A 22,126-nucleotide genomic window follows, 5' to 3' on the forward strand; every position below is an offset into this window, starting at 1 on the left:
GTTGAAGTCTCCTACTACTATTGTGGAGCTGTCTATCTCTCTCTTCAGTGCTGTTTTATGTAGTTTGGAGCCCTGTCGTTGGGTGTGTAAATATTTATTATAGTTATGCCCTCCTGGTGTGTTGACCCTTTAATCATTATATACTGTCCTTCCTTATTCTTTGTGGTGGATTTTACTTTCAAGTCTACTTTGTCAGAGATTAATATTGCCACTCCTGCTCTTTGTTGAGTGTCATTTGCTTGATATATTTTTTCCATCCTTTGAGTTTTAGTTTGTTTGTGTCCTTAAGTCTAAGGTGTGTCTCTTGTAGGCAGCATATAGACGGATTGTGTTTTTTTATCCAATCTGCCACTATCTGTTTCTTTATTGGTGCATTTAGTCCATTTACATTCAGCATAATTATTTTTAGGTATATGTTTAGTGCTGTCATTTTGATGTCTTTTTTGTGTGTGTTGTTGGCAGTTTCTTTGTTCCACTTAATTTTCTGTGCCGAGTCGTTTTTCTTTATGTATTTTCATTGACGTTGATTTTGTGTTTGCTGAGTCTTTATATTTTTCTAGTTTTTTATTTTGACTTGTAGGATTGTTAGTTTCCTTTGTGTTACCTTAATATTCACCCCTATTTTTCTAAATTTATACCAGATTTTTATTTCTTCATATTGCTTTGACTTCCTCTCCATAAGAAAAATCTATGTCTACATTTTTTAAGTCCGTCTTTTTTGTTTTAATGTTGTCATCTTTTACATATTGACATCCGTTTCCCTATTTTCAGTGTTTTAGCTTTGATTTACTTTTGTGACTTCCCTATCTCGATTGATATCTGGTTGCTCTGTCCTGTGTTCTTGTCTTGGGTTGTTATCTGATGTTACTGATTATCTAACCGGAGGACTCCCTTTAGTATTTCTTGTAATTTTGGTTTGGTTTTTGCAAATTCCCTAAACTTCCGTTTATCTGGAAATGCCTTAATTTTGCCATCATATTTGAGAGACAGTTTTCCTGGATATATAATTCTTGGCTGGCAGTTTTTTCCTTCAAGGCTTTATATATGTCATCCCATTGCCTTCTTGCCTGCATGGCTTCTGCTGAGTAGTCCGAGCTTATTCTTATTGATTCTCCTTTGTAGATGACTTTTCGTGTATCCCTAGCTGATCTTAAAATTCTCTCTTTATCTTTGGTTTTGGCAAGTTTGATTATAATATGTCTTGGTGACTTTCTTTTGGGATCTATCTTATGTGGCGTTCGATGAGCATCTTGGATAGATATCTTGTCATCTTTCACAATATCAGGGAAGTTTTCTGCCAACAAATCTTCAACAATTCTCTGTGTATTTTCTGTTATCCCCCCGCCCCCCGCCGGTCTGGTACTCCAATCACTCATAGGTTATTCCTCTTGATAGAGTCGCACATAATTCTTAAGGTTTCTTCATTTTTTTAAATCCTTTTATCTGATTTTTCCTCAAATAAGTTGGTGTCAAATGCTTTACCTTCAATCTCACTAATTCTGACTTCCATTGCCTCAATTCTGCTCCTATGACTTTCTATTGAGTTGTCTAATTCTGAAATTTTATTGTTAATCATCTGGATTTCTGATTGCTGTCTCTCTATGGATTCTTGCAGCCTTTTAAATTTGTCGTTATGCTCTTCTCTAATCTTTTTAATTTCCTCTATTGTGTGTTCTGCTTTTTCTTAATTTCCTTCCTAATTTTTTGAAGAGTCCTGTATATTAAACTTTTGTAGTCTGCCTCCAGTAATCCCAAGAAATTTTCCTACTCTGGAAAATTTCTAGATTCTTTATTTTAGGAGCTTGCTGAAGCCATTATGGATTGCCTCCTTATGTGATTTGATATTGACTGTTGTCTCTGAGCCATCAATAAGTTATTGTATTCATTTATTTTACATTTGCTTACTGTTTCCTCACTTCTTGTTTTGTTTTGATACTCCCAAATAGGCTTCTTGTATGAGCTAATTTGATTATTGGCACCTTTGAAGCTCTAAAGTCCTGTCACCAGGTGATTAGATCTGTTACTAGCTATATGAGCTCAGGAGTCCGCCCACTCCCCAGTGGCCGAGGTAAATAGCCACCAGGTGTGTGGTGCAGGCTCTCACCTACAGTCCTAGACAGTCATGGGTGTTTAGTGTAGGCACAGCCATCTGGCTGCAGCAGGGGGACACACTCTGAGCAAGGCAGGGGGCTGACGGCTGCCCCTGAGTGTCTAGGAGGAAGGCATGTCCCTGTTCCCTGGAGCGCGTAAGTGGGTGGGTTTTGCAGCCAGACTATGAGCACCTAATGCTGTTGGCTGTAAGGACTGGTGGGCACCTCTTATTCATGGGCCCCTATCTCTGTGGTCTAGGTAGCATGGGTGGAGCCACCAGTCCTCAGGCCCCTGACATGGGTAGGTAAAGACCCTGCTTAATGGGCAGAGCAGTGTCAAATGTCAAGAACCTGCCACTTTATAGCTGAAACAGTTGAAGTTAGACTTCTGGTTTATACCCTGTTGTACTGTAGTAATGAGGGCCTATGCTGTTGAGATGGGCCCACACAAGTCTATGCAGGGGGAAAGGCACTCAAAGTCCGTAGATCCCTTATGCCTATGCCTAGGCAAAGGAGCTGTGCCTACCCTGGGTTCGTGGTTTAGGGGAGCCAGCAGTTTATTTCCTCTGTTTGTTAATTTTTTCACTCTCCAAGGCAGAGAGAATGGCTCTGGGTGTGTAACAGCTCCTACTTCTGGCCCAGGGGACTCGGCAATTGCTGAAGCTGGACCGGGACCCAGTGCAGAGCAGGGAGTGGGGAAGTAAATGGGAGAGGTTTTTCCCTAAGGGGGGTGTTTTTGATCCATGCAGTAAGCCCTACGCAAGTACTTATCTTACATTGATGAGGGCTGCTTCTCACTGGTTCTGGGTGGCCGTGTACAGTCTCTGGCGCTGGCTCTCTCCTGGTGGGGAAAATGCACCTCCTGAGCACAGCTGCTTGCCTGCCTCACCGCTCACCTGGAGCAGCTCAGGGCTGAAGGGCTCAGACTCTCGCCAGGTCAGGTCTGGCAACTCCTCACTGCTTCCAAAGCGTCTCTCCCTCCCCCTGCCACTCAGTCTGGTTCCTCAACTCTACCTTTGATGTTCAGGGCTCCCAGATTGCCATATATAATCAATTTACTTTTTTTTTGGGTCTTTGTTGTAAGAGGGTGCACCAGAAGCATCTGACTACTCCGCCATCTTGGCCCCGCCTCCTACTGGCACATTGTAAATTGAGCATGTTGAGGAGTGGGGTGTGAGGGCCCCTGCCCAAGGGCACACAGAGATGCTGCAACACTGAGACTCACAGCTTTGCCCACTCCACAGCTTGGGCACCCAGCCCTCCTGCTACGCTCACCAAATCCGGCCTGTGAGCAGCTCCCAATGACCTGCTTCTTCAGCTGTCACGCGAGCGAATCTGCTCCTTGCACCATGGGAGCCTAACAGAAACGTGAGGGCATCCAGAGGTTGAGCAGGAGGCCCCAGCCAAGGGGTCACCTGGCCCAGAGCCAGGTCAGGGGAGGCAGAACCACCTCAGTGCTTTTTATGGGAGGACCCAGGAGGAGAAGGAGATTACTTCCCATTCCCCACCCAGGCAGGATGTGGAGGATTTCCCTCTACTGATGACACAGGCAACACTTCTCACCTCAGCTTATCTGTGCCAAGCAGGGAAAGCTAGAGGCCATTCCATCCACTTCGCCTGTGGGTCCTCAGCTACCTCAAAGGCTCCACCTCATTGCTGACTCTCTCCTTGGAGCCAGTTCTCTTTTTATTTCTCCTTTCTCCTTCTCCAGCCCTGCTCTCCATCAAGTATCTGCAGTCACTCATCCATTTAGTCAGTCAACAAACACATCGAGCACCCAGTCTGTGCAGACCCTGTGCATGGAGAAGAGGAGGAAAGTGGCAAGGCCAGCCCGCACCTTTAGGTCAGGGCAGGACAGTCCAGCAAACACAACTTTACAGTGCAGGGCAGAGGAGAAAGGAGAGGGAGAAACAGAGGGTCCTGTCTGAGTCAAGATGGCAGCTAAGCCAGTGGAGCTATGGGGAGCCAGGAAGTCCTTCTCAGAGGTGTCTGAAATGGTGAATGGAGGTCAGCAGCCTGAAGAAGAGAGGGAAGGGTGTTGTAGCAGAGGGATAAGCATGTGCAAAGGCCTGGAAGCATGAGATAGCCTGACATGGTCGGGAATTGCAAACAATTTGGTTGAGCCAAGTGGTAGTGCTTGGGGTGGAGGGTGGACAAGGGCCAAGTCAGGAGTTAGAGAGCTATTGGAGAGCAAGGAGCATTTTAAACACTTCAGATTCTTATTTTTAAATAGCCATCCCTTACTCTCAGTGTGAATTAACATTCACCATCATTTCTCCCAGAGCTATCAGGGCGGAGTGAAGGCCTCCAGGCCCTGTCATTGGAATTGTAGGCATTCACTTTGGACATTTAGGCAGAGGGCAGCCACTGACTTTGCTGCACCTGAGGTTGCTTTGTCAGCACCTCACCCTCCACCTGTTCCAGACATGGTTTCTGGGACAGCAGAGGGCCCAGGAAATCTGGAGGATTTGACTCAATGGTGCCCACTATGAGTGCCACAGACCACAGTCTGGCTCCCTATAAGCAGCTTCCAAAGCCACTTAGGGGGAGAAGAGGATCAAACTGTGGGCAAGAGTGAAGTTTGGGAACCAGGTGGCCAGTCACCATACCATCCTCATCTTCCCTCACATGGAGGATGAGTGACTTGCCTAAAATGCATTACAATATCCCAACCTCTTGGCCTCTGTCCACCACTGCCTGCAGATGTTCCCCTGCCTCTGGCTGCACCTCAGCAGTGTCTTCCTTCCTGGCAGATGAGGGCTGGGATGCTCGAGGCTCAGTCCCAGGTATAATCCTCTCCCCGACCCCACACTCTCCTTGAGCCACCTCAGCCTCAGTTGCCACCTGTGTTGTTATTGTTGGTAGCTTCCCACTCACAGCGACACTATGTACAACACAAAAAAACGCTGCCTGGTCCTGTGCCATCCTCACAATTATTGCTGTGTTTGAGCCCATTGTTGTAGACACTGTGTCGATCTATCTCATGTTCCTCTGACTCCCTACTTTACCGAGCATGATGCCCTTCTCCAGGGACTGGTCCCTCCTGATAACATGTCCAAAGTACCTGAGATGAACTCTCACCATCCTTCCTTCTGAGGAGCATTCTGGCTGTACTTCTTCCAAGACACATTTGTTCTTTCTTCTGGCAGTCCATGGTATACTCTATATTCTTCTACAACTCCATGACTCAAATATATCAACTCTTCTTTGGGCTTCCTTATTCATTGTCCAGCTTTCCCATCCATATGAGGTGATTGAAAACACCATGGCTTGGGTCAGGCGCACCTTAGTCCTTAAAGTGACATCTTTGCTTTTTAACACTTTAAAGAGGTCTTTTGCAATAGATTTGCCCAATGCAATGCATCATTTGATTTCTTGACTGTTGTTTCCATGGGCATTGATTGTGGATCCAAGTAAAATGAAATCCTTGACAATTTCAATCTTTTCTCTGTTTATCACGATGTTGCTTATTGGCCCAGTTGTGAGGATTTTTGTTTTCTTTATGTTGGGGTGTAATCCATACTGAAGGCTGTGGTCTTTGATCTTCATCAGTAAGTGCTTCAAGTCCTCTTTACTTTCAGCAAGCAAGGTTGTGTCATCTGCATATCGAGGGTTGTTAATGAGTCTTCCACCAATCCTGATGCCCCGTTCTTCTTCATATAGTCCAGCTTCTCGGATTATTTGCTCAGCATACAGATTGAATAAATATGGTGAAAGGATACAACCCTGACACACACCTTTCCTGATTTTAAACCATGTTTTGTTTGAATGACTGCTTCTTGGTCTATGTACAGGTTCTGCGCGAGCACAATTAAGTGTTCTGGAATTCCCATTCTCTGCAATGTTATCCATAATTTGTTATGATCCACACAGTCGAATGTCTTTGCATAGTTAATAAAGCACAGGTAAACATCTTTCTGGTATTCTCTGCTTTCAGCCAGGACCCATCTGCCATCAGCAATGATATCCCTTGTTCCACGTCCTCTTCTGAATCCAGTTTGAATTTCTGGCAGTTCCCTGGTGATGTACTGCTGCAACTATTTTTGAATTGTCTTCAGCAAAATTTTACTGCATCACAGCAACATGTAAGCCACCACAGTACGACAAACTGACAGACAAGTGGTGGTATGCCATCTATACAGAAGCTTATCTGAGCCCTGACCTCTCCTCTGTGGTATCTCAACTCCACACTCTACCTACAACTGAACTAATGATTTTTGTCTCCTTTTCCCCAAAATTCCTGGTCCTCCTTAACCCCTTCTTCCAGTTGCTCAAGTTGGATGCCTGGGAGTCATCCTGGATACTGCCTCTCCCACCTTGCCCACGAACTGATTCGTCACCAAGCCCTGTCAGTGTCACCACCTAAGTAGCTCCACGCCAGAAGTCCCTAGGTGGTGCAAATAGTTAAACGCTTGACTGCTAGCCGGAAGGTTGGCAGCTCAAACCCACCCAGAGGTGCCTTGGAAGACAGGCCTGGCGATCTGCTTCTGAAAGGTCACACAGCCTTGAAAACCCTATGGAGCAGTTCTACTCTGCACACATGGGGTCGCCATGAGTCGAAATACACTCAGTGTCAACCAACAACAACAGGTAGCCCTTGCGTGCATCTACGTCTCCCCATCTCCACCACACCTTATGGAGCAGACCCTGTAGGTGCCCTGCCCATACCTCTGCAGTTTTTGCCTTTTCTGTGTATGCCAGCCTACTTCCAACTGCTGGCCCTGAATCTCTTTGTCTGGGGGCTTTCTCCAGTTGCTGGAGCCCACTTTGCTCCCATGCACAGCAGGTTGGAAGTGCAAGGAAATAAATGCCCCCTCCCCAGAAGCAGCCCCAACTCTGACTGATAGGGAATTGGTGGATAAATACTTCAGCTCCTTTGCCACTCTGAGAGGTGTGCTCTACACAGGCTCCCAGGGGGAATAAGCTCCAGGGTGAACAAACTCCACAGGCCCACAGTGATAAGCAACTTTAACTGGCTTCCTTCCCTTCTCTGTCTCAGTTCCCCACTTCCCTACTTGTACTTCCTAGAATCACTGCCAAATAAACTACATGCATTTGAATCCTTGCCTCAGGGTCTGTTTCTAGGGAACCTAAAGAAAGACACCTCTTGTCTTAGTTACCTAGTGCTGCTATAACAGAAGTACCACAGGTGGATGACTTTAACAAACAGAAATCTATTCTTTCACAGTCTAGGAAGCTAGAAGTCCAAATTCAAAGCGCCAGCTACTGGGGATGGCTTTCTCTCTCTGTCGGCTCTAGAGGAAGGTCCTTGTCATCAATCTTCCCCTGGTCTAGGAGCTTCTCAGCACAGGGACCCTGGGTCCAAAGGATGCACTTCACTCGTGGTGCTTCTTTCTTGGTGGTATGAGGTCTCTCTACTCTCTGTTCCATTCTGTATTTTATAGCTCAAAAGAGATTGACTCAAGATACACCTAATCCTGTAGATTGAGTCCTGCCTCATTGTCATAACCACGTCTAATCCTGCCTCATCATAAACCAAACCTGTTGCCATCCAATTGATTCCGACTCATAGCGACCCTATAGGACAGAGTAGAAGTGCTCCCAGAAGGTTTCCAAATAGTGGCTGGTGGATTGGAATTGCCGACCTTTTGGTTAGCAGTCGAGCTCTTTAACCACTATGCCACCAGGGCTCAGAGGTTAGGATTTACAACACGTAGGATAATCACATCAGATCACAAAACGGTGGACCCTCAGCTTCCGAGTGTACTTGTGTCTTTCCCCAATCTACCCTCCACAGTGCAGCAAGGGTGATCTTCTCATAAGGCAGATGGCCATGTCTCTCTCCCCTTGAGACTCTCGAGGGTGTGCCATTGCCCTTAGGAGCAGGATGAAAATCTTCCACGTAGCCAGTGAGGTCCTGTATGTGGTGGTCCTGCTGCCCCGGAGGCTCATCTTGCATCTAGGCTGTGTTCCAGCTACAGTGGCCTTCTTCCTTTCCTCAAAGACATCATGCTCCCTCCCACCACAGGTTTGTTCTGTCTGCCTGAAGCACTCTTCCTTCTTCTCTTTGCCTGATAACCATTCCGTGTCCTTAGATCTCAGCTCAAACATCGCTTCCTTGGGAAAGCCTTCCCGTAATCCTCGAACAAGTCAAGACTCCTTTTTGCACACTTATACGGAGCTGCAGGCGGTACTGTGATTACCTCGCTGTAATTGTACATTAATTTATGGTTATTTGATTAACTTAACCCTCACCAGACAGAGTCATGACGGCAGAGACTGCTCGGTGTCCATCACCGCCTATTCTCTCTTCTTTCTCAGTAACAGAAACTTATTTTTTTCAGGACAGCCATGTGCACAGCTACGAACTCCATCTCCAGCCTCTGTTGCACCAAGGGTGGGTGCACAGCCAAGCTCTAGGCAATGAGGCACAGCAGAATCACCTGGAGAATTCTAGGAACGTTTGGCTTCCTGGTATATCTCAAACTTCCTTCTCTCCTTCTTCCTGCCAGAAACATAGGCACCTTCCTCTCCTCCCTGGACATGCAACAGTCATCTTACCACCACGAGGACAAAAGAGGCACGTGAAGCAGAAAGATATTAGAAAGAATCTTGAGTCTGATGACATCTTGGAACTTTGCACCATCTCTGGACTTTTGTAATGTGTGAAAAACAAACTCCTGTTTGGGGAAGCCAGTGTATCAAGTTTCTGCCACATGCAGCAAAATACATTCCTAAGCCATAGGATAGTGGTTCACGTTGCTTTTTTTCTTACCATTGTTTCATTTATTCTCACCATATAACCGTACGTGTTAAATAAGTATCTGTTGAATAAATGCTTTTAATTTAACACCAACCCCATAAAATAGATGTGGAAACTGAGGACCAAAGACATGTAGTAGCTTATTCAAGAACACAGTCTAATTTAAAAGCCTGCGTTCTTTTCTTAAAGCCCCATCTCTCGTTATCTTTAGATGATGAAGAGCAAAGACGAGAAGTTAAGGAAGGGAAGAGAAAGAAAGAAAATTAATATTTAAACATTAAATTGTTGTTTAAATGGTTGGTTATTAATAATACTTAATATTTAAATTAGTAATAGTTGTGAAACATCTGTATTTTCCATTGTTTATCTCATTTGTCACTACAGTCCTGAAGTAAACAGTGTCACCTCCATTTTATAGATTAGGAAACTGAGGCTCAGAGGATTAAGTAACTTGCCCAAGGTCACACAGCCAGTGGGTGTCAGCCAGCATTGGACCCCAAGTTTTTCTGACCTCACACTGCCTTTCCTACTACCTCACTCATCAAAGAGGTGGTGAAGATGACCAAACCAGTAAACCAGTCATCATCAAGTCAATTCCAACTCATGGTGACCTCATGTGTGTCAGAGGAGAACTGTACTACATAGGGTTTTCAGTGGCTGATTTTTCAGAAGGAGATCGCCAAGCCTTTTTTCCAAGGTGCCTCTGGGTGGACTTGAACCTCCAGTCTTTCAGTTGGCAACTGACCACTTGCCTGTGGGCTCCACCTAGGGACATCAGTGATGGTGACAGTGCCTTTAAAACGAATTCTCAGTGAACCCCTACGTGGGTGAAGTAATCATACGGAAGTTGATGGTAAGTAAACACTGGCTATATCCACATTCTCAGAGAGAAGGAAGAGTGTGATGATCTGGCTTTTTGGGTGTGTGTAAACTGCTCACCAGGATCACTCAGTACCCCCCATCTCAAGTGATTATCTGGCTGAATGGAACTGGCCCACCCATCCATAGCCCCATCCTGGCCCAGCTTCCCTTGATCCAGTGGAACCGGACATGATCCAAGTCCAAGGGTGGTCGTGGTACTAAGGTGGCCATGTACCTGGTGTTGGCTGCTCCACGCCCAGGTCGTCTGTCCACTCCCTGGAGAGATCCTGCAGGCACTGGTCTCGTTCCGCCCACAGCACCTGGAGCACATCACACAGCCTGGGGAAGGCTCCAACCTGCAGGTCCAAAACCAAGAATACTGATCACTGCCACCATCTCGATTCTACCACATGGGGACTTTTTAGCAGCAAGAGTAGTGCCAGTCTATCGGGATTCAAAATGAGGAAAGCAAAGTTCCTATCTGCAAGGAGCTCCTAGTCTGCAGGAGGTAGAGAAAGCCACTGCTGGGAATTCAGAAAATAGCTGGGAAAGCTGCGGTGTTTAAGCAATCTATAGCTTGTCCAGTGCAAATTTTGCCCTAAGTTTATCAAAGTTCCTGAGTCCAGTGAACTATTTGCCTTCCAAGCATCTTACTAATAAGTCTGTAGGACTTAATTTATTCCATTACAACTTTGCTGATATCTTAGCACTGAAAGCTTAGTCTTGATTCAGACAAGTTCTTTGAAACCTACACTTAGTCATCTCTCTGTCCTACAGGAGAGGGCAGACATCCAACCCACATGGACAGCAGGCTGCAGGGAGGAGTTGGACAGAGGGTGGAGGAAGGATTGGTGACAGCGCCGCCTGTTAGCTCTTCCTAGAGTAGATTTCCGTAGCAAGGCTCTATTATTTTATTTGTGTCTGAGACACATATTGGTAAATATGTGTAACCAATAAATAAATGAATGAAAAACCGACCAGATGAATGAATTGGACTCCTAATTTCTTTTTTACAGGATACAGGATTTTAATATTACAGAGCCCTTTCACATACATTAACTTACTTAGTTCTCACAATAATCTTGTCAAGAGAGGAGAAAAGGCAACCGAGGCGTATGGTGGTTAAGGGCTGTGACTAAGCATGTACTCAAGACTCTTGATTTCAGCACCATCCTTCCAAGGGTTCAAGGACCCCTCTTGTTAACACTACACTAGTATTTTGTAGGTGGCAATACCAACATAATGGAGCAGGAGAGAAGCCCATACTCCAGAACAACAGTTCTGGGTCAGAGAACAACAGTTAAGGTGGTACTCTATTCAAATGATCCCAAAGGCAAACATAAATAATCTGATTATCACCTGTTGTGGATCTTCCATGTGTCATTACCCTTCACTAATGCACTCTTAAAAGATCTACAAGCTGTCAGCAAGTGTTCCTCGGCTCCCCTTCCCTGACCTCAACTGTCTGGGTTTGTGGTCCCCACAAAACACACAGATCACATACCCTGGCCAAGAGCTTGTGATTGACCATGACAAAGAGCTGCTGTAGATGCCTGGCCCTGTCCAACACTAAAATCATATCATGCTCATTCCTTCCCCATCTCATTCCTCACCCTCCGCCTCTATGTTCCCATTTCACCCCCACCATAATATAGCATAGAGTCCTGGAGGCAAAATGGTTAAGAGCTCAGCTGCTAACCAAAAGGTTGGCAGTTCAAATCCACCAGCTACTCCTTGGAAACCCTATGGGACAGTTCTACTGTGTCCTATAGGGTCTCTATGAGTTGGAATACACTTGATGGCAATGGGGTTGCTTTTTTTTTTTTTTTTTTTAAAATAATATAGCAGATCACTTAATCACATTTTTTGGGTTTTTTTTTTTTTAGGCTCTTACATTGAAACGAGCAGTTTCCCTAAAAATATAGTTAACTGTCAAGACAGCAGGCATGTATCCCCACACACTTGTGCCCTTGTCCTCCTCTTTGTGGGGTTCTTGTCTGTTTCTTGCTGAAACCCATCATCTCCAGCACACTCTGGATTTTCAGTGGTGGTGGTGGAATAGCCTGAGTGGAAAAAATCTATCTACCTACAGGTCAGCACGTACTACCTTTAGTTCACTAAGGAGCTGAAGGAGGCAAACATTGTGTTTAGTGTCACTTTGAAACTAAAATTACTCTTAACAGTCAAGAGATTGCTAGAGGTAGTGTGAATAGGTTCAATCTTTTAAGCAATTTAATAATATATATTAAGTATCATTAATATGTCCATATCCTTTGGCCAATTCTACTTCTGGGAATCCATTCTATATGTGGGAAAGCTTTATATAGAAAGATTCTGTAACAGCTTTATATTTAACAGGAGAAAAAAAGGAGCTAGACTTCCACTCCCAGGAAGACAGAGAAGACGTACTTTTCTCTATTCCTCTCCTCTACTTCTACAATGAAAACCCTGAACATTATACATAAAACAAACATAAGAAGACTCTGAAAGGTGGAGAAAAGAGGGCAGACCAGCTAGGAACTCCAAAACCCAAGGAACGACATGATGGAGGATTCTCTAGGTTTTCTTCTTATCTCATGTACCTCTGACTGGAGCTGAAAAAAAATCAGCAACCCAGAAATGCCAAGGGTTGCAAACAAAAGAGCTCGGACAAAAGCCTGCTCTCTCCTGCCAAATTACTAGGGAATGGGCAATATAGTAAGACAGAAAAGTTTTAGACAATTACTGCTTAACTCCTGTCAAACACCACAGAAAAAAAACTGTGGCCCCACCTCCACCCATGCCAGCAAAAGCCAAGTGAGGAGCCTGGACTCCCATCATTGCCAGGCTGCAGTGAGGCTGCCAGGGTGGTGTCAAAGAAGGCCAAGTAAGGAGTTGGAACTTTCACCCCTGCCAGATGGTAATGAAGCTCTCCCACAGAGCCCTCATGGGGAACTGTCACTCCCACCCTCATCCAACAGTAATGAGGGCCTTCCCCTTCTAGCTGTCAAATGAGGCCAACTAGGGAAACTGGACTTCTACTCCCACCTGACAGTAACAAGCAATGTCACCTTTCCCTTGTAAGAAAGAGCCAACTAAAAGAGAAGGTTTAAATAAGACTCAGAGTCTCATAACATAATATAAAAATGTCCAAGTCACAAAGATCAGTCATCATATCAAGAATCAGGAAGATTTCAAACTGAATAAAAAAGACAATTGTTAGATGCCAACACTGAGATGAGAGATGTTAGAATAATCTGACAAAGATTTTAAAGCCATCATTATAAAAAGGCTCCAATGAGCAATTATGAACATGCTTGAAACAAATGTAGCAATAAGTCTCAACAAAGAAGTAGAAGATATAAAGACGAATCAAATGGAAATTTTAGAACTGAAAAATACAATGACCAAAATAAAAAGTTCAGTGGATGGGCTCAACAGCAGAATGGGTGAGGGCGGACAGAAAAAAGAATCAGTGATGTGGAAGATAACCAAAAACAAAACAAAACTTGTTGCCGTTGAGTTGACTTTGACTCATAAAGCAATAGAAATTACTCAGTCTGAACAACAAAGATAAAGTAGGCACACACACACACACAAAAAAAAGAATAGATCCTTCCTTAGGGCCTCATGGGACTATAACAAAAGATCTAACATTTATTTCATCAGAGTCTCAGAAGGCGAGGAGAAAGAGCATATGGCTGAAAAAGTACTTGAAGAAATAATGGTTGAAAACATCCCAATTTGACAAAAGACATAAATTTACAGATTCAAGAAGCTGAACAAACTCCAAGAAGGATAAACTTAAAAAAATTCACACCAAGCACATAATAATTAAATTAAAGATAAAGAAAAAATCTGGAAAGCAGCCAGACAAAAACAATACTTAATTATAGGTGAAGACAATTAGAATGACAACAGATTTTGCATCAGAAATCATGGATCCAGAATGAAGTGGCACAATATTTTTCAGGGGCTGGAAGAAAAGAACTGCCAGCCCAGAACCCTATGCCCACCAAAAATATACGTCAGGAATGAAGAAAAAATCAAGACTTCCTCAGATAAGAAAAACTTAGAGAAGTTTTCACCAGTAGACCTACTCTAAAAGAATGGCTAAAGCAAGTAATCTAAACTGAAAGGAACTTTGGTACATCAAGAAAGAAGAAAAACACAGTAAACAAAAATGTGAGTAGGGGCAGTAGGCTTTCTTTCTTCCCTTCAGTTTTCTAAATTGTGCTGATTATTGAAACAAATCATACTGCTGTCTGATGTGGTTCTAAACATATGTAGAAGAAATATCTAAGACAATTATATTATAAATGGGATGATAAAGGGATATAAAGAGAGGTAAGATTTCTATACTTCACTTGACTTGGTGAAACGATGACACCAGTAGGCTGTGATAAATTATGTATATACTATGCATTATCTGCAGCAACCAAAAATATCTACACAGAGATACATGCAAAACAGAACAAACAACAGCAACAACAAAACAACTATATAAAAAAGAAACAAACTCCATTGCCATTGAGTCAATTCTGACTCATAGAGACCCTATAGGACAGAGTAGAACTGCCCCATAGGGTTTCTAAGGAGTACCCGGTGGATTTGAACTGCCGATCTTTTGGTTAGCAACCGAACTTTAACCACTACACCACAAGGGTTTCCAAAACAACTATAGGTAATCAAAATGGAATTTTAAAAATATTTAAGTAACCCACAGAAGATAGGAAAAAGATAACAGAGAAAGCACACAGAAAACAAAAAACAAAATGGCAGACTTGGGCCCTTAATGTCAATAATTACACTAAATGTAAATGGTCAAAATAAATTAAAAGAGAGATATTGGTATATTGGATAAAAAAATGACTAAAATACTTGCTGTCTACAAGAAATTTACATTAAATATAATGATATTGGCAGGTTGAATGTTAAAATGATGTAAAAAGATATATCATGCAAACATTAATCAAAGCAAAGCAGAAATGACTATATTAATATCAGATTAACAGGAAAAGACAATTACCAAAGACAGATAGGGTCACTATATAGTGATAAAAGGGTCAATCCATCAAAAGACATATGAATCCTAAGTGTGTATGTACCAAACAACAGAGGTGGAAATATGTGAAGAAAAACTGTTAGAATGGCAAGGAGAAATAGATAAATCTAAAATTATAATTGGCAACTTCATCACCTCTTCCTCAAACAATTGATAGAACAACTAGAGAGAAAATCAGAAAGGAGATAGAAGAACTCAACAACACATCTACCAACAGGATCTAATTGACATTTATAAAACACTCTGTCCAATAACAGCAGAATACATATTTTAAACAACTGCCCATGGAATATATAACAATAACACCATATCCTGGGCCACAAAGCAAAGTTTAAAAGAATGGAAAGAGCCCTGGTGGCACAATGATTAAGCGCTCAGCTACTAACCAGAAGGTCAGCAGTTTGAACCTACCAGCCACTCTGAGTGAGAAAGATGTGGCAGTCTGTTTCCATAAAGATTTACAGGCTTGGAAACACTACGGGCAGTTCTACTCTGTCCTATAGGGTGGCTAAGCATCAGAATCAACTAGACAGCATTGGGTTTGGTTTGTTTTTCTTTTTTAAATAATTGAAATCATACAGAGTGCCTTCTCCAACCACAATGGAATCAGACTAAGACAATAACAAAAATAGAAAAATCTCCAAATACTTGAAAACTGAGCAACAGACTTCTAAACAATGCATGGATCAAAGAGGAAGTCTCAAAAGAAATAAAAAATATATTGAACTACATAAAATTGTAAATATAACATCAAAATTTGTGGGACACAGTTAAAGCAGTGCTAAGAGGGAAACTTAAACAGCACTAAATGCAGACATTAGCAAAGAGACAAAGTCTCTAATCAGTGAACTAACCTTCCACCTTAAGAACATAGAAAAAGAAATGCCAAAGAAACCTAAAGCAAATAGAAGGAAATAAAAGGATAAAAGCAGAAATCAATAAAATTAAAACTCAAAAAGATAGAGAAAATAAATGAACAAGGAGCCAATTCTTTGAAAAGATCAATAAAATTGACAAATCCATGGCAAGACTGACAAAGAAAAAGGAGAGAAGACACAAATTGCCAATATCAGGAATGCACTAAGGGAGACCATTATAAAACCTGTAGACATCAAAAAGCTAAGGGAATACTATGAACATCTCTACACACATAAATTTGACAACCTACAGGAAAGGAACTAATTCCTCAAAAAAAAAAAAAAAAAAAAAACTACCTCCACTCACCCAATATGAAACAGATCATTTGAATAGCCTTATAACTATTAAGAAAACTGAATTTTAAAACTCCCATAAAAGAAATCTCCAGGCCCAGATGGTTTCACTAGATAATTCTAGCAAGCATTTAAAGAAGAATTAACACCAACGAACATCAATTCTATGCAATCTCTTCCAAAAAAGAAAAGAGGAAACATTTCTCAATTCATTTTATGAAGCTAGTATTACCCTGACATCAAAACCAAAGACAGTAAGAAAACTATGAACATAGATGCAAAAATCCTTTACTAATATTAGCAAATAGAATTCAGAAGTATATAAAAATATATTTAAAAAATAATTATATACCATGACCAATAGGTTTTTTCCAGAGATGCCAGGCTGGCTCAATATCTGAAAATTAATCAGTGTAATTTGCCATACCAACAGGTTAAAGAAAAAAAAAATCACATGATTATATCAACTGATGCAGAAAAAGCACTTGGCAAAAATCAATACTCATTCATGACAAAAACTTTCAGAAAAATAGTAATAGAGGGGAACTTCCTCAACTTGCTAAACAGCATCTACAAAAAACCCACGGCTAACATTTTACTTAATTTAAAAGATGAATGCTTTCCTTCTAAGAAAATTCTGGAACAGTTGCTCTGGAAAACAGCTTGACAGTTTCCTTAAAAACTAAACATCAACTACTCTACGACACAGTAATTGTACTTCTGGGTATTTTTCCTGGAGAAATGAAAACTTATGTTCATGCAAAAGCATGTCCACCAATATTTATAGTAGTTTTATTCATAATAGTCGAAAACTGGAAATAACCCAGATGTCTTTCAGTAGGTAAATGATTAAGCACACTGTGGTACGTCCATACCGTGGAATCCTACTCAGCAATAAAAAGGACCAAATTATTGACACATGCAACAACCTGGATGAATCTCCAGAGAATTATCCTGAAAGACAGAAAAATTCCAGAAGTTTGAATACTATGATTAAAATTATATAACATTCTTTAGACGACAGGATTATAGAAATGGAGACCAGATTAACAGTTGCCAGGAGTTAAGGAAGGAGTGGGGTGAAAGGGAAGTGAGTGTGACAGTGACAGGGTACCATGAGGCACCATGATGTGATGGAAATGCTCTGTATTTTGACTGTATCAAAGTCAATGTCCTGGTTGTGATATTGTACTATAGACACTTTTGCAAGATGTTACCATTGGGCAAAACTAGGCCAAAGGCACAGATCTCCCTATTATTTCTTACAACCACATATGAATCTACAACTATCTCAAAATAAAAAAGTTTAATTAAAAAAAAAAAGAGACAAGCTAAATATCTAAGTATGAGATAATGCCTGTCTGACTAAACTATGGTGAATCCATTCAGTGGGACATTTTCAGCCATTACAAACGATGATTATTTAGCGATCCTATAGGACAGAGTAGAACTGCCCCGTAGGGTTTCCAAGGAGAGCAGGTGGATTCGAACTGCTGACCTTTTGGTTAGCAGACCGAGCTCTTAACCACTGCACCACCAGGGCTCCTGTTGAGCAGTATAGACTATTAAAACAATACCACGCGAAATGAGAAAAACCAAACACGAGATTTTACATACTGATTGTAATGATGTAAATTCATGTATAATTCAGTCATATTGATTACATTCTTCAAAATGTACCAGTTTTTCAGAGAAAAACATTAGAAGAAAATAGGTGAAAATATTATGAATATTATAATAAACTTAAAAATAGCATGTAAATATATAGAAGAAGGTAGATACTTATAATGTGTACATAGCCCAGTTATCACTAAGTAAGCGTGTTAACAGAGTTACCATTTGCTGGAGGAGTAGAAGAAAGAAGTATTAGTAGTAAAACGGGGTAGAGTTTAGAGACAATTAATTTATTAATCTGAAGAAACTAAAATGCTGTTTCTTTCAGTCAGGGTTTGTGAACTGCGAGTCAAACTACTGTGGTATTACGTATTCAGTAGAAGTCCCCATTGTACCTCCTCACTCCCATTCCTACCTCTAGTGATAACTTCCTTTGCCAGAGACTAAGCACCCTTTGTTCCCCCAATAATCATTCTTCCCTTCCTCTATCATAATTAAAATTTTAACTGGGTCTGTAATTGTCCATCTAGAGATTACAGCTTCTAATTTCACTGCAACTAAGTGTTGTCCCCACCACCCATCAGTCTGTGGTGGTTGCCATATTGCTGTGATGTGGGGAGCTTTACCACCGGTATTTCAAGTACCAGCAGGATCACAAGCAGAGCAGCTTTCGGTGGAGCTTGAGACTAAGATAGACTAGGAAGAAAGGCCTGGTTATCTATTTCCAAAAATCAGCCAATGAAAACCTTATGGATCACAACAGAACACTATCCCACTTACTTGCCTTGGACACATCATCAGGAGGGATCAATTGCTAGAGGGGACATCATGTTTGGTGAGGGCAAAGGAGATCCTTGACGAGAAGGATTGGCACAATAGCCATAACAATGGACTCAAACATGCTGGTGATTGTAAGGACGATGCAAAGATTGGATAACATTGATAACAGCTAACAAGTTTTGCCTACGTGACTAGGTTCTAGTAATGACATTGGATCAAAAGTCACGTGTGGAAAGTCTATCTTATGTCCGTGAAAGGAAAGGAGCACACTTTCCTCTTCCATGTGTGAACATGGTGGCGATCCATACTCAACCATGGAGACAAGGACAACATTTGAGGGTTGACTGTTCTGCTGGACTCAGGAGATAAAAACCATCTGGACTGCACTTCTGAACTTCCACATTCCATCACTAGGCAAAGTAACTTAGGAAATGAACTAACTGTTAGGGACAGAGAAAGGGCATACTGTTGATAGAAGTACTGATCCCCATTCTTCACTCCCCTACAGGAGTTTATACATACGACCTTGTAGTGAGTGGAGTGTCCTTCTTTGCCTTTTGCCTTTGGACTTGACTATATATGACTGTGGTCAGTGCAACATTTGTAGATCTGATGTGAACAGAAGCTTGAAATAGGCTTGCACAGTCGGGCTTTTCCTGTAGCGTTCCTGCACCTGGGGTAGCCTTCTGGTCTTAGACTGAGTGACACGTGCAGCCGACCTGAACATGACCCACAGGCTAGAGCCAAGCCAGCTACGTCCAGCTCACTTGCAAACAAGTGAATGAGAAAAACTTATTGTCGAATGCTCTGAGATTTTTGTTTGTTATGCTGCATAGCTAACGGATATAGGATAGAAAAGAAAGAGATTCTAGGGCAGGATCAATGTATATAGATAGGGGTGAAGTTTCCCAAAAGTGGGAGACAATTTGCACTGTGGGGGTTTGAAGACAGAGATGCTTCTGCAAAGAAGGCTGTCTTGAGAGCAATGGAGCAAGATTAAAAATGGGGGAGCATCAATGACAGGATTGCCCTCCAAGAAAAGCTTAACTTCCTGTAGGTTTTGCCCTTGAATTACAGAAAAAACAATAATCAGAAGACAGTTTAACTTTTTCTTCCCATCCTATATTTCTTTTCGTTGCTGTTGTTGAGAATATACACAGCAAAATATACACCAATTCAATAGTTTCTACATGTATACATGTATAATCCAGTGATATTGATGACATTCTTCAAGTTGTGCACCCATGCTCACCCTCCTTTCCTGAGTTGTTCCTCCCCCATTAACATAAACTCACTGCCCCCTGAGGTTCCTATCTAATCTTTCGAGTTGCTGTTGTCAATTTGGTCCCATATACAGGCAAACCTCGCTTTACTGCACTTCGCAGATACCGTGTTTTTTACAAATTAAAGGTTTGTGGTAACCCTGTGCGGAGCAAGTCTATTGGCGCCATTTTTCCAACAGTATGTACTTACTTCGTGTCTCTGTGTCACATTTTGGTAATTCTCACAATATTTCAAGTTTTTCATTATTGTTATATCTGTTATGGTGACCTGTGATTAGTGATCTTTGATGTTACTATTGTAAGTGTTTTGGGGCGCCAAAAACCACACCCATATAAGACGGTGAACTTAATTGATAAATGTTGTGTGTATTCTAACTGCTCTACCGACCAGCGGATCCCCCATCTCTCTCCCTCTCCTTGGGCCTCGCTATTCCCTGAGACACGACAATTTTGCGACTAGGTCAATTAATAACCCTACAATGGCCTCTAAGTGTTCAAGTGGAAGGAAGAGTTGCACGTCTCTCACTTTAAATCAAAAGCTAGAAATGATTAAGCTTAGTGAGGAAGGCAGGTCTAAAGCCGAGATAGGCTGAAAGCTAGGCCTCTTGCACCAAGTAGCCAAGCTGTGAATGGAAAGAAAAGTTCTTGAAGGAAATTAAAACTGCTACTCCAGTGAACACACAAATGATAAGAAAGTAAAACAGCCTTATTGCTGATGTGGAGAAAGTTTTAGTGGTCTGGATAGAAGATCAAACCAGCCATGACATTCCTTTAAGCCAAAGCCTAGTCCAGAGCAAGGCCCTAACTCTCTTCAATTCTGTGAAGGCTGAGAGAGGTGAGGAAGCTGCAGAAGAAAAGTCTGAAGCTAGCAGAGGTTGGTTCATGAGGTTTAAGGGAAGAAGCCCTCTCCTTAGCATGAAAGTGCAAGATGAAGCAGCAAGTGCTGACGCAGAAGCTGCAGCAAGTTATCCAGAAGTTCTAGCTAAGATAATTGATGAGGGTGGCTACTCTAAAAACAGATTTTCAGTGTAGACAAAACAGCCTTATCTTGGAAGAAGATGTCGTCTAGGACTTTCATACCTAGAGAGGAGAAGTCAATGCCTGGCTTCAAAGCTTCAAAGGAAAAGGCTGACTCTCCTGTTAGGGCCTAATGCCGCTGGTGATTTTAAGTTGAAGCCAATACTCATTTACCACTCCAAAAATCCTACATCCCTTAAGAATTATGCTAAATATACTCTTCCTGTGCTCTATAAATGGAACAACAAAGCCTGGATGACACCACATCTGTTTATAATATGGTTTACTGAATATTTTAAGCCCACTGTTGAGACCTACTGCTCAGAAAAAAAGATTCCTTTCAAAATATTACTACTCATTGACAATGCACCTGGTCACCCAAGAGCCCTGATGGAGACGTACAAGGAGATTAATGTTGTTTTCATGCCTGCTAACACAACATCTATTCTGCAGCCCATGGATTAAGGAGTATTTTTGACTTTCAAGTCTTATTATTTAAGAAATACATTTCATAAGGCTATTGCTCCCATAGATAGTGATTCCCCTGATGAATCTGGGCAAAGTAAATTGAAAATCTTCTGGAAAGGATTCACCATTCTAGATGCCATTAAGAACATTCATGATTCATAGGAGGAGGTAAAAATATCAACATAAACTGGAGTTTGGAAGAAGTTGATTCCAACCCTCATGGATGACTTTGAGAGGTTCAAAACTTCAGTGGAGGAAGTAACTGCAGAAGTGGTGGAAATAGCAAGAGAACTGGAGGTTGCTTTTTATGGATGAGCAAAGAGTGATTTCTTGAGATGGAATCTACTCCTGGTGAAGATGCTGTGAACATTGTTGAAATGACAACAAAGGATTTGGAATATTACATAAACCTAGTTGATAAAGTAGCTGCAGGGTTTGAGAGGACTGACTCCAATTTTGAAAGAAGTTCTACTGTGGGTAAAATGCTATCAAACAGCATCACATGCTACAGACAAACGTTCGTGAAAGGAAGACTGTCATGGATTGAATTGTGTTCCCCCAAAATATGTGTCAACAGGCCATGATTCTCGGTATTGTGGGACTGTCCACCATTTTATCATCTGAGGTGGTTTTCCTATGTGTTGTAAATCCTACCTCTATGACGTTAATGAGGCAGGAGTAGATGCAGTCATGTAAATGAGGCAGGACTCAATCTACAAGATTAGATTGTATCTTAAATCAATCTCATTTGAGCTATAAAAAAGAGAAGTGAGCAGAGAGACAGAATGACCTCATACTACCAAGAAAGTAATACCAGAAGAAGAGTGTGTCCTTTGGACCTGAGGTTTCCGCACTGAGAATCTCCTAGACCAGGGGAAAATTGATGACAAGGACCTACCTCAAAAACCAACAAAGAGACGACGACTCCGGCAAGATGACGGTCTAGGCAGAAGCACCACGCCGTCCCTCCACAACAAAGATCCGAAAAACTAAGCCAAACAGAGAATCAACAATCCTGAAACCCTAGAACATCA

At 41.9% G+C, this 22,126-nt stretch overlaps 1 protein-coding gene across 1 annotated transcript in view; it reads right to left on the reverse strand.

The window, feature by feature from the left end:
- Window positions 1–22,126, reverse strand: part of SCTR (secretin receptor) — a 121,108-nt gene that overhangs the window by 59,468 nt on the left and 39,514 nt on the right. Inside the window, exon 6 of the mRNA XM_012559499.1 lies at window positions 9,911–10,031. Coding sequence (XP_012414953.1) covers window positions 9,911–10,031 — 121 coding nt within the window. The remainder of the gene's footprint in view (window positions 1–9,910; window positions 10,032–22,126) is intronic.

Source organism: Trichechus manatus, unplaced genomic scaffold (assembly GCF_000243295.1).
Source record: "Trichechus manatus latirostris isolate Lorelei unplaced genomic scaffold, TriManLat1.0 scaffold00255, whole genome shotgun sequence".
NCBI lineage: Eukaryota > Metazoa > Chordata > Mammalia > Sirenia > Trichechidae > Trichechus > Trichechus manatus.